We start from the raw sequence: 14,030 nt of genomic DNA, 5'->3' as shown, positions 1-14,030 counted from the left end.
TTATCGTAATTCAATTTAAACTTCTATTTCTCCTCTTAAACCAATTATAAAATATGTTCCATGTTTTATAGGAATCGGATTCTTCTTTGTTTTTTTAATTTTAATGTTAAAGCATCCAATTCTGCACAAATCGAGGATTTTTTTTAGTATTAACAAATCTTCCGGAGGGTTAGGCTGTTTCCAGCATTGGGCTATTGCCATTCTAGTTAAGGCACAGTCGTAGGTTGATGTCATAGCAAATGGCTAAGCCGTGGAGAAATATTGGTAGCTGAAGAAGCAAGTTGTTGCCACAGTTATGCTCATTTTTGCTTGACTCTGCCAGGCAGCACGATCCATTTTTTAAATATGATTTTTCCGACTTTTAAACTTTTTAATACAGTTTATTTTCCCCCCTGATTTATTCTGGGTTTTTTTTTCACGAATTCCCTGATAATTCTCTGATATTTCCCGAGATGCCAATTTCCCTGATAATTCCCTGATTTCCCTGTTTTCCAAGTTTGCTGGACACCCTGATATACCTCCTCATAGTGTTTACAGCACTCTTAGAGCGGTTTACAGAGTCAGCATATTTCCCCCCAACCATCTGGGTCCTCAGGAAGGATGGAAGGCTGAGTCAACCTTGAGCCAGCCAGGATCAAACTCCTGGGATCATAGTTACTCTACAATACTTCATTCTAATCACTGTGCCACCACGGCTCTTGTTTAATCTTTTTTTAAAAGTCTATTTAAAACTTGTAAAAGCTTTTTTTTTAAAAAGAAAGGCTGAAAATGTAGCTGTGTTCTAAAATGAGGTCTCAAGCAATGCATTTTTTAAAAAATAGTTTATACAATTTTTTTTAGTGCCTACCAAACAGTATCTAGTATAGTAATACCTCATCTTACGAACCTAATTGGTTCCAGGGGGAGGTTCGTAAGACGAAAAGTTCGTAAGACGAAACATTGTTTCCCATAGGGAAATAATGTAAAATCAATTAATCCGTGCAACGGAAAAAAAAACCCCACAAAAAAACGCCGCCGCCGCCCGGCTGTCACCTTTTGAAACAGCCGGGGGGCTTCCCAGCGTCCTCCTGAACCCGAACGCCAAACCCGAACTTCCGGGTTCGGCATTTGGGAGGCCGCCGAGAAGCCCCCCAGCTGTTTTAAAAGGTGACAGCCAGGCGGAGGGGGCTTCCCAGCGGCCTCCCGAACCCCGAACCGGAAGTTCAGCAAAAGTTCGGGTTCGGGAGGCCGCTGGGAAGCCCCCTGGCTGTTTTAAAAGGTGACAGCCGGGCGGCGGGGCTTCTCGGCGGCCTCCCGAACCCTGAACCCGGAAGTTCGGCAAAAGTTCGGGTTCGGGAGGCCGCTGAGAAGCCCCGCCGCCCGACTGTCGTCTTTTAAAACAGCCGGGGGGGCTTCTCGGAGGCCTCCCGAACGCCGAACACGGAAGTTCGGGGTTTGGCGTTCGGGTTCAGGAGGACGCTGGGGAAGCCCCCCGGCTGTTTTAAAAGGTGACAGCCGGGTGGCGGGGCTTCTCGGCCGGGTGGCGGCGGGTTCGTAAGAAGAAAAAAGTTCGTAAGAAGGGGCAAAAATTTCTGAACCTCGGGTTGTTCGTAAGACGAGGGGTTCGTATCATGAGGTACCACTGTACCTTGCAGCAGGGAATGATTTAATCTGGATTAATGTAAGAGAGAGGGAGAGGGAGAGATCCATAATTCACACTAAAAATAAACAGTATAATAAAAAAACTGCAAATGCAGATTTGAAAAAAGACTATTCCATATCTTCCATTTCTCTCTCTCTCTCTCTCTCTCTCTCTCTCTCTCCATCCATCTATCCATCTATCCATCTTTCTTTCTATCTTTCTTTCTATCTATCTATCTATCTATCTATCTATCTATCTATCTATCTATCTATCTATCTATCTATCTATCTATCTATCTATCTATCTATCTATCTATCTATCTATCTATCTATCTATCTATCTATCTATCTATTGGCTGACGCGACCAGGAGAAGGCCATCTCTGTGGGACCTGACCGGCTGCTGGGATACATGAGGCAGAAGGCGGTCCCGTAGGTAATCTGGTCCAAAGTCATAACCAACACTTTTAACATGTTCTGTGAAAATCCTTCAAGCCTAGATGAAACAATTCTCGGAGAAGTCAGTCTATCACGAATTACAGGTAGTCCTTGACTTACAATCATTTTTAAAGTGATCATTCAAAGTGACAACAGCACTGAAAAAAAGTGATTTATGATCAGTCCTTGTACTTATAACAGTCATAAAATCTCCCCAGTCACATGACCAAAATTTTCCCACAGTTACCTGACCAAAATTTTGGACACTTAGCAACCAGCATCTTTTTTGCAGTGTCCGGGGATCATGCGATCTCCGTCAGCATCTGAGACAACGAAGGAAGTCCACAAAACCTTCCTTGCTTAATGACTGTGTGATTCACATAACAACCATGGCAAAAAAAAAATGATAATAAAATCAGACACAATTCCCTTAACAAGTGCCTGGCTTAGCATTGGGAAAACTGGTCCCAATTGCAGTTGTAAATTGGGGACATAAGACCAACGCTCTTCATTCTCTACATCAATGACCTTTGCGATTACATCACAAGCAACTGTGTCCTCTTCGCCGACAATGTAAAACTCTTCAACACCACCGATAACACAACTACTCTCCAAAAGACCTTGACGCTGTTTCTGAAGTGGTCTAACACATGGCAACTCCAAATCTCAACTAGCAAATGCTCTGTCCTACACATTGGGAAGAAGAATCTGAACTCCAAATACGAACTGAATAATCAAATTATCACAGATAATCCGCACTCGGTTAAAGACCTTGGTATACTAATAACAAAAGATTTAAGTGCCAAAGCCCACTGTAACAATATAGCCAAGAAGGTTTCAAGAGTTGTAAACCTAATCCTACGTAGCTTCTGCTCTGGCAATCTCACACTACTTACCAGAGTTTACAAAACTTTTGCCAGACCCATCCTTGAATACAGCTCATTCTGTTTGGAACCCATATCGCATCTCAGACATTAACACCCTTGAAAATGTCCAAATATACTTCACCAGAAGAGCCCTTCACTTCTCCACTCGAAATAGAATACCCTATGAGACTAGACTTTCAATCCTGGGCCTAGAAAGTTTAGAACTAAGACGCCTTAAACAAGATCTAAGTATTGCCCACAAGATCATATGCTGCAACGTCCTGCCTGTCTGGCGACTACTTCAGCTTCAGCCACAACAACACAAGAGCACACAACAGATTTAAACTTAATATTAACCGCTCCAAACTTGACTGTAAAAAAATATGACTTCAGTAACCGAGTTGTCGAAGCGTGGAACTCATTACTGGACTCCGTAAGTGTCATCCCCAAACCCCCAACACTTTATCCTTAGATTATCTACAGTTGACCTGTCCAGATTCCTAAGAGGTCAGTAAGGAGCGAGTACAAGTGCACTAGAGTGCCTTCCGTCCCCTGTCCTATTGCTCTCCTATATCTCCTATACCTTTCTTCTATTCCTATATCTCTTCTATTCTTTCATTGATATGTTCTATTTCTATACCTTCTTTTCTATTATTTCTTAGATATATTTTACTATGAGTATCTCCTCTATAACCTTCATCATGTATATTACTATGTGTATATAGATATATACCCACTAAAACCCTCATTGTGTATTGGACAAAATAAATAAATAAATAAAAATAAATAAATAAAAAATCCTGCTGGAATCACTTACTTCCCAGGAGGCCTCCCTCTTCAGAGAGTCTTTGAAGACGCGACAGAGAATTCACGCCATGCTTCACCAGCTTGAGAGGGGGAAAAACAATTACATTTTCAGAATTTAACATTAAACACAACAACAACCAAACATAGAAACAAAGAAGTCTGACAGCAGAAAAAGACCTCATGGTCCATCTAGTCTGCCCTTATACTATTTTCTGTATTTTATCTTAGGATGGATATATGTTTATCCCAGGCATGTTTAAATTCAGTTACTGTGGATTTATCTACCACGTCTGCTGGAAGTTTGTTCCAAGGATCTACTACTCTTTCAGTAAAATAATATTTTCTCATGTTGCTTTTGATCTTACCCCCAACTAACTTCAGATTGTGTCCCCTTGTTCTTGTGTTCACTTTCTTATTAAAAACACTTCCCTCCTGGACCTTATTTAACCCTTTAATATATTTAAATGTTTCGATCATGTCCCCCCTTTTCCTTCTGTCCTCCAGACTATACAGATTGAGTTCATGAAGTCTTTCCTGATACGTTTTATGCTTAAGACCTTCCACCATTCTTGTAGCCCGTCTTTGGACCCGTTCAATTTTGTCAATATCTTTTTGTAGGTGAGGTCTCCAGAACTGAACACAGTATTCCAAATGTGGTCTCACCAGCATTCTATATAGCGGGATCATAATCTCCCTCTTCCTGCTTGTTATACCTCTAGCTATGCAGCCAAGCATCCTACTTGCTTTCCCTACCGCCTGACTGCACTGTTCACCCATTTTGAGACTGTCAGAAATCACTACCCCTAAATCCTTTTCTTTTGAAGTATTTGCTAACACAGAACTGCCAATACAATACTCAGATTGAGGATTCCTTTTCCCCAAGTGCATTATTTTACATTTGGAAACATTAAACTGCAGTTTCCATTGCTTTGACCATTTATCTAGTAAAGCTAAATCATTTACCATATTACAGACCCCTCCAGGAATATCAACCCTATTGCACACTTTAGAGTCATCAGCAAATAGGCAAACCTTCCCTACCAAACCTTCCCCTATGTCACTCACAAACATATTAAAAAGAATAGGACCCAGAACAGACCCTTGTGGCACACCGCTTGTAACCTGACTCTGTTCAGAATACTCGCCATTAACAATAACTCTCTGTTGTCTACGCTTCAGCCAGCTGCAAATCCATTGAACTATCCAGGGTAAGTCCAATCTTCACTAATTTATCTATCAGCTCTTTATGTGGAACCGTATCAAAGGCTTTGCTGAAGTCCAGGTAGGCAATATCCACGGCACCACCTTCATCCAACACCTTTGTGACATAGTCAAAGAAATCAATGAGATTAGTCTGACATGATTTGCCTTCAGTAAAGCCATGCTGATTTGGGTCAAATAAGTTATTGTTCTTTAGGTGCTGATTTATCCTCTTTTTGAGTAGAGTCTCCATCATTTTAACTACAACTGATGTCAAGCTAACTGGCCTGTAGTTACCAGCTTCTTCTCTACTGCCCTTCTTGTGGATAGGCACAACACTGGCCATTCTCCAATCCTCAGGAACATCTCCTGTTAACAAGGATTGGTTAAACAAATCAGTCAGGGGGGGTAGCAATGACAGATCTGAGTTCTTTAAGAACTCTGGGGTGGATGCCATCTGGACCCATTGCCTTATTTATCTTTAATCGTTCAAGTTCTTCTAAGACATCGGCTTCTAAGATCACTGGAGCTGAATCCGTACAGCTGGAAGCAATGCTATATCCCTCTATAGTATTATTTTGTAAGGTGTCTTTTGAGAAAACTGAACAGAAGTAGCTATTGAAATGGTCAGCGATCTCCTTATTCCCATTAATGCATGTATTATTCCAGGTACTAAGCTTCGTGATGCCGCAGTTTTTCTTCTTCTTATCACTAATATATCTGAAGAAGGTTTTATCCCCCTTCTTTAGAGATTTGGCAATTTCTTCCTCTTTTGAGGCTTTAGCAGCATATATTATCTGTTTCGCCTCCTTCTGTCTCATTTTATACACCTCCCTATCAGCTATACTTCCAGACTCTTTATACCTCCTATAGGCAGCCTTTTTTTCATTGACTATAGCCCTTACATCATTGCTAAACCATAGCGGTTTCTTCTTCCTTTTACCTTTAGTTATTTGTTTTACATACAGTCCAGTGGCTTTTAAGATGGCCTTTTTTAATACAGTCCACTGGGTGTTCGCTCCTGCCATTTTATCCCTCCCCTTTAATTCATTATCTAAATATTCCCCCATTGCATTAAAATTTGTTTTTCTGAAATCCAATACTTTGGTTGCATTATAGGATTGCTCACAATGCGTTTTTACATCAAACCACAAACATAGATGGTTGCTGCAACCTAAATTTTCTCCCACCTTGACCTCTGAAACCCAATTCCCATTTGTAAAAACTAAATCTAGAATATTCTCCCCTGTAGTTGGTGTCTTAACCAGCTGTGCCAGAGCTGCTCCTGTAAAGGCCTCTACTATATTCTTACTTTTGCATGTAAGGGCACTGGGGATATTCCAGTCAACATCAGGCATGTTGAAATCACCCATAACCACAATATCTCCCTTTACTGCCATTTGGGTAATTTCATCCACCATCTTGTTGTCATATTCCTCGGATTGCCCTGGAGGGCTATAGATCACCCCAATTCTAATGACAGAACCTTCTTTATTTTGCATGCAAATCCAGAGAGTCTCTAGATCTTGACAACCAAAACCAAAACAAATGCCATCTGCTAACCATTTGTCATTTTTGCAAAATTCAACAGTAGCAAAGGAAGGCTTGGAGAGGGGCGGCATACAAATCTAAGTAATAAATAAATAAAATAAATAAAGCATCCATGTTTTTGCTGATATTTTCAATTCAGAAAATTGCCTTATTAATAGCAATAGCACTTATATATTAATATACCCGCTTCATAGTGCTTTTACATCTCTCTCTAAGTGGTTTATTGTATATACTGTCCCCAACAATCTGGGTCCTCATTTTACCCACCTCGGAAGGATGGAAGGCTGGTGAGATTTGAACTATCAAACTGCAGCTAGCAGTCAGCTGAAGTAGCCTGTATTGCTGCACTCTAACCACTGCGCCACATCAGTTCAATGTCGCTAACCCACTTCTGAGTCCCTTCCATTCATTTCAATGTACAGTGATACCTTGTCTTACAAACTTAATAGGTTCCGGGAGGAGATTTGTAACATGAAAAGTTCGTAAGACGAAACAATGTTTCCCATAGGAATCAATGGAAAAGCGATTAATGCGTGCAAGCCCAAAATTCACCCCCTTTGCCAGCCAAAGTGCCCGTTTTTTGCGCTGCTGGGATTCCCCTGAGGCTCCCCTCCATGGGAAACCTCACCTCCGGACTTCCGTGTTTTTTCAATGCTGCAATTTTGCTGAGGCTCCCCACGCTGGGAAACCCCACCTCCTGACTTCTGTTGCCAGCGAAGTGCCTGTTTTTGCGATGCTGGGATGCCCCTGCAGCATCGCAAAAACACAGAAGTCTGGAGGTGGGGTTTCCCATGGAGGGGAACCTCAGGGAAATCCCAGCAGCGCAAAAATGGGTGCTTCGCTGGCAACAGAAGGTCCGGAAGTGGGGTTTCCAAACAAGGGGAGCCTTCACCTAGCAACGGAAGTCCGGAGGTGGGGTATCCCAGCAGCGGCAGCTTGGGTTCATAAGATGAAAATAGTTCGGAAGAAGAGGCAAAAAAATCTTAAACCCCGGGTTCATATCTCAAAAAGTTCATATGATGAGGGGTTCGTAAGACGAGGTATCACTGTACTCCATACCCTCTGCAGGATTTACAAATCAAAGCTAAATTGTGAAAATAATCCCACGGGGTATATTCCAATTCTGTCATTCCTGAACACAGCTATTTTTAAAGCTAAAACATCCTAGACAGTGATGGTGAATATTGTTTGGTTCACATGTCAAAAGGATGCGTGTGCGGGTGTTAGCACATGCCCACACCCATTTCCCCCGCCCACGTATGTGCACCCCCAAGCTACCCCTGCACATGAGCACAATTCCCCCATTCCTGTGCATGTGTACAGGCCTCACTTAAGCCTGGAAGAGTGAAAAAAATGGCCAAACAGGCAACAACAACAACAACAGTCTACGGAGAGGGGCGGCATACAAATTTAATTAATTAATTAAACAAACAGTAGTAGTGGTAGTAGTAGTAGTAATAATAATAATAATAATAATAATAATAATAATAATAATAATAATAATTTATTAGATTTGTATGCCGCCCCTCTCCGGATACTCAGACAGGGGAATGGGAAACTGGAAGTTTGGAAAAACAGAATTCCAGTTTGCTTGTTGTGCTTGTTTTTCGCACTCCAGAGTTTCAGGCAGCTTACCTGAAGGTTCCAGAATGCAAAAAACAGCAAAACAGGCAAATCGGAAGTCCATTTTTCTAAACTTCCGGTTTGCCCATTGGGCACAACCTTCCCCAAGTCCGAAAATCATCTGGCTATTGCGCGCATGCACGCTGGAACTAACATAAGGCAACACTTTGTGTGCCCTCCAATATGGCTCCACATGCCACATGCCACCTGGGAGCAAAAACGGGCCACAGGTGGGATGCACTGGCCCTCTATTTTGGGCCCAGTAGGCCTGCCTGCAGCCTTCTGGGAACAAAAATGAGCTTGGGGAGGGCTCTGCCACTCCAATGACCCGTTTTGGGCCTAGTAGACCTCCCTGCAGCCTTCTGGGAGCAAAATTGAGCGGTGGGGGGGGGCACTGCCACTCCAATGCCCCATTTTGGGCCTAGTAGACCTCCCTGCAGCCTTCTGGGAACAAAATTGAGCTTGGGAGGGGGGCACTGTCACTCCAATGCTCCATTTTGGGCCCAGTAGACCTCCCTGCAGCCTTCTGGGAACAAAAATGAGCTTGGGAGGGGGCACTGTCACTCCAATGCTCCGTTTTGGGCCTAGTAGACCTCCCTGCAGCATTCTGGGAGCAAAATTGAGCTGGGGGGGCACTGTCACTCCAATGCCCCGTTTTGGGCCTAGTAGACCTCCCTGCAGCCTTCTGGGAACAAAAATGAGCTTGGGGGGGGCACTGTCACTCCAACGCTCCATTTTGGGCCTAGTAAACCTCCCTGCAGCCTTCTGGGAGCAAAAATGGGCTGCAGGGGGGCAACCCCATTTGGGGCCTAGTAGGCCTCCCTGCATAGGTTCACCATTGCAGTGCTAAGGGGACAGGGTACCTGTCCCACCAAATCCAGCCTTGATTCTCCATTCCAGATGTGCAAAACTGGCTCTTGTGGATTGGAAAATGTAGGCAGGGAAATCCTCCAAACAAAGGTAGAATCAGGACAGTTACATCATCACTGGGAAACTTCACCTACCCCAAACTTACATCAGAGACAGAAGTCCTCCTTTGGAGAGAAACTATTTCCTTCTCAACCTCTTTGGAGACAGACGCATCATATGTTTTGGATCTAAAAGCAAAGGCAGAAACCAAACAGATCAATTGATATTTATTTACTTATCAAAACCCGTATTCTGGTTTTGCTGATATTTCGAATTCAGAAAATTACCTTATTAATAGCAATAGCACTTACATCCCTCTCTAAGCGGTTTATTGTATATATTGTCCCCAACAATCAGTGTCCTCATTTTACCAAGCTCGGAAGGATGGAAGGCTGAGTCAACCTTGAGCCGGTGGTGAGATTTGAACTGCCGAATTGCAGCTAGCAGTCAGCTGAAGTACCCTGTAGTGCTGCACTTTAACCACTGTGCCACCTCAGCTCAATTTTGCTAACCCATTCCTGAGTCCCTTCCATTCATTTCAAGGTACTCAATACCCTCTGCAGGATTTACAAATCTTGCCAATTATTCAATTATTCCTAAACTGAAACAAGACTAAATTGTGAAAATGGGTGAAAATAATCCCACAGGGCACGTTCCAGTTCTGTCATTCCTCAACACAGCTATTTTTAAAGCTCATTCTTCAGAATAATCTTAAAAGCAGAAGTTTCCAAGCAAGTTTCGACAAACCAGCTTTGTTCACACAATATCTTTCGACAGATTGAGGGAGGGAGGGAGAAAGATGGGAGGGAGGGAGGGAGGAAGAAAGATGGGAGGGAGGGAGGGAAGGAAGGAAGGAGGGAGAAAGATGGGAGGGAGGGAAGGAGGGAGGAAGGAAGGAAGGTAAGGAAAGAAGGAAGGATGATGGGAGGGAGGGAAGGAAGGAAGGAAGAGAAGAGAAGGGAAAAAGGAAGGAAGGAGGGAGGGAGAAAGATGGGAGGGAGAAATATGGGAGGGAGGGAGGGAGAAAGATGGGAGGGAGGGAGGGAGGAAGGTAAGGAAAGAAGGAAGGATGATGGGAGGGAGGGAAGAAAGGAAGGAAGGAAGAGAAGGGAAGAAGGAACGAAGGAAGGAAGATTATAATGAATGAGAGAGGATCTGAAGGAAGTCCTGCCTTGGCACTTGACTACCACAGGTGCCTCCAACCCAAGTTCCGTGGCACACCCACGCCATGCCATGCCCATGCCACCCTAGTCCGGCCCTCCAGGTTCAAACACAACTTTGATGCAGCCCTCAGTGAAATCGAGCCTGACACCCCTGGACTAGAGAGATCCTCCACCCTCCTAATCCTATCTTTCCTTCCCACAGTGCAGTAACCCACTGCCCGATTTCCAATGCCCAGCCAGAATGGAGCAGCTGGCATTAATGGGTGTTATAATCTGATTCAATCAGCAGGGATCTTCTCTGCAAGGGCTACCCAGACTCACCGAGTCAAAAGCGCATTGTGTTCATTCCGGAGCCCCTCGGCAACAAATTCTTCCAAGCTGTAGGATTTTTTCTGCTCCGACATCTTCCTTTTGCTCTTTCGGTTTTTCCCGGACATGTCAGGGATGGAGCTGGGAGAAGAACAAGAATCGGTCAGTTGTGTCATTCGGCCCTCCCTCTCCTTCAACCATGGGTGGATCCCGGGATTCCTCATTCGGAGTCATCCTGGATGAGTAACCGCCCATCACCATTACCCCAATGAGAGCCGCTTCCACTGCGCCCATTACACAGATGATCCCAGCAAGGCTCTGATGTTATTGCAAGCAAGACCCTTCAAGAAAAAACGGGGAGGGCTGTAGAAATATGGCGAAACGAGTTAAATAAGCAGAATACCTAACGGAGTCTTAAAAGGCCATCACCTGGATAGCTATAACACACACACACACAAAAAAAAAAACCTGAATTGAACGGTGCTGCCGAAATAGCAAGTGAAAAGTTTTACAGCAGAGAAAAAGAAAAGCTCCTTCTATCTTGCCCTCGTTCGGTTTTGTTTTGCTTGGCTTTTGATCCTCTGCAACAAGCAGTTTCTCATCGGCCTATCATTAACCCAAAGCAATTATCTTTCCATCAATTAACTGTGCATTCATAGGTTGCCCTGCCCCAATGCAAACCCTGAGATCTTGGCTGACAAGCAGATGACAAGAACGGAAAACTACTGCCGGGTGCAACTTGGCACGGCCTTTAACTCTCAGTGAAGTATAAAACAGCAATTAGTTCAGGGAACTTAAATGTTCAGAAATAGTCTACCTCTGAATACCAGTTGTTTGGGATTAAACACAGAAAGAAGGATTCTTCCCTTTGGTCATCTGGCCTATTGAACAGTGCCGGATGTGACTGGACAGGGCAAAACATTGCTTTGATTAAATCACATATTCTTATGAAGACCAAATCTGCTGATATTGTCAAAGTCAATAGACCCCATGAAGCAAAACTGTTATTGTTGTTGACCTATAGAAACATAGAAGACTGACGGCAGAAAAAGACCTCATGATCCATCTAGTCTGCCCTTATACTATTTTCTGTATTTTATCTTAGGATGGATATATGTTTATCCCAGGCATGTTTAAATTCAGTTATAATATTCACTATAAGTCAGAGGTCTTCAAACACCATTTGCACGAAATGATGTAGGGGCTCCTGCTTGAGCGGGAGTGGGGGTTGGACTAGATGACCTACGAGGTCCCTTCCAATTCTAATAATAATGAAACTTGGCAACTTTAAGACTTCTGAACTTCAACTCCCAGAACTGAGTTGAGTCCTCAACTGAGTCCTTCGGGATTGGGTGGCATAGAAGTCAAATTAGATATTGATAGATATAGATAAGATAGATATATAGATAGATAGATAGGTAGGTAGGTAGGTAGGTAGGTACATACGTACGTACGTACATACATACATACATACTCAAATACATACATACATACTCAAATACTCCAGCTAGCAAGGCTGGCTGAGGAATTATGGCAGTTGAAGTTCACAAATCATAAAGTTCCCAAGTTTGAGGACCCCTGCTATAGGTAATCCTCAGCTTAGTTTACAAACTGCAGAAATTGCTGCCAACCTGCCTTCCATTGAGGACCAGTATACTGCACAAGTCAAAAAGGGGACTATGAAAATATTTACTGACCCCTCGCATCCTGGACATAAACTGTTTCAACTCCTACCCTCAAAACGTCACTATAGAGCACTACACACCAAGACAACTAGACACAAGAATAGTCTTTTCCCACCAAGTATGTGCTTTCTGCCAGATATCATAAAATTCTGATTCTTCTTGGTTGTTTAACTGTCTCGTCATCATATCTAACTAGGCACAGTCTAAAATCTTCTTTAAGTCCTTTATAAGTCACTTTTTCAGTGCAGTTGTAACTTTCAACAGTCGCTAAAGGAATGGCTGCCAAGGACAACCTGTGCAAGAACATGTTTAAGACCAGATTACTTATGGAACTGTCTCCTGCCTCATGTACCCCAATGACTGGTCAGATCTCACAGAATCAGCCTTCTCCAGGTCCCATCACCAAACAGTGGCGGCTGGTGGGGCCAAGGGAAAGGGCCTTCTTTGTGGCGACTCCGGTCCTTTGGAATCAACTCCCCCCAGAGATTCGAATTGCCCCCACCCTTCTGGCCTTTTGAAAAGCTTTAAAAACATGACTTTGCAGGCAGGCCTGGGGCCATTGAGCGTTAACACTCCGGCTGATAGTATGTTAGTGGTTTTGAATGAATTAAGAATGAATAATTTTTTAATGATGGGTTTTTTTAAGATTTTGTATTTCTTTTATCTTGTACGACGCCCTGAGTCTACTAAAGAAGGTTGGCCTATAATTTCAAATAAACGAACAAACAAACTACTATTACTACTAGTTTTTTCTCATTATTCCTATCACCCATCTCCTCTCACTTATGACTGTAGGACTGTAACTTGTTGCTTGTATCCTTAAGATTTTTATTAATATTGTTTCCTCATTGCTTATATGACCCCTATGACAATCATTAAGTGTTGTACCTTGTGATTCTTGACAAATGTATCTTTTCTTTTATGTACCATGAGAGCATATGCACCAAAGACTAATTCCTTGTGTGTCCAATCACACTTGGCCAATAAAGAATTTTATAACCTATAATCTATAACTCCCCAATGAGATATTCATGGTGCAAATATACAACTTAACAAAGAGCAGTATGAAATATTTAAAAAGTTGTCTTTCAAAAAACAAAAAGATCATGTCCTACTTACAGGCATATATATATATACCAACAATGCCACACAAATAAAGGGGATTAAAAAAAATCCAGCCTCTGAATAATTTGGAAGGTGCAATGCCTTATTAACTGGAAATGGTAAGTATTGGATGAGTGCTTGAGATGCTTTGCAAAACAGGATCTGAAACACAAATCCACCCAGTTCGATGGCTTCCACATTCCTGAGATTCTCCGGCAAGCCCCAAGGGATCTGTTCCTGCAGGAAGCTTGGCTGCGGTGTGGATGCTCGGTTTCATTTGCAGAACTGCCACGTTCCGCCAACGGGCTCGCTTGGCAATTAAGAAGCACTCTAGCGTCCTCCTAGAGCAGTCATGCTGCCTGGGGAATTCTGGGAGTTGAAGTCCACCCATCTTCAAGTCCCCAAGGTTGAGAAACATTGTCCTAGAGCAGGGGTATTAAACTCAAGGCCCGCAGCAAAGGACTGGCCTGCGCTCTACCAGCAAAAATGGAGCACAAAAGGGCTGTGAGCAGCCCTCCCAGGCTCTGTTTTATGCCACAATGGGCTCCTGAAGGCCTTTGCTAGCAAAAACTGCCCAGAGCTCTGTTTTCACTGGCAGAGGCTGCATGAGGTTGTTGAGGCTGAAAATGGAGCCCGGGGCTGTATACACGCTCCCACTCGGCCTCTGTTTTTGCTGGCAGAAGGCTAGCAAGACAAACTAAAAACAAAGCAAAAGGAGAAATGTTTCCCTTTTTCATTTGAGCATGCAAGAAGAGA

At 43.2% G+C, this 14,030-nt stretch overlaps 1 protein-coding gene across 1 annotated transcript in view; it reads right to left on the bottom strand.

Moving 5' to 3' along the window:
* Positions 1 to 14,030, bottom strand: part of LOC139164705 (GRAM domain-containing protein 2B-like) — a 60,763-nt gene that overhangs the window by 36,810 nt on the left and 9,923 nt on the right. The window contains 3 exon segments of the mRNA XM_070747157.1: positions 3,741 to 3,810; positions 9,120 to 9,201; positions 10,498 to 10,626. Of these exon segments, the coding sequence (XP_070603258.1) occupies positions 3,741 to 3,810; positions 9,120 to 9,201; positions 10,498 to 10,626 (281 nt within the window).

The sequence above is a fragment of the Erythrolamprus reginae genome, chromosome 1 (genome assembly GCF_031021105.1).
Source record: "Erythrolamprus reginae isolate rEryReg1 chromosome 1, rEryReg1.hap1, whole genome shotgun sequence".
NCBI lineage: Eukaryota > Metazoa > Chordata > Lepidosauria > Squamata > Dipsadidae > Erythrolamprus > Erythrolamprus reginae.
This window is presented reverse-complemented; position numbering and strand designations above follow the sequence as displayed.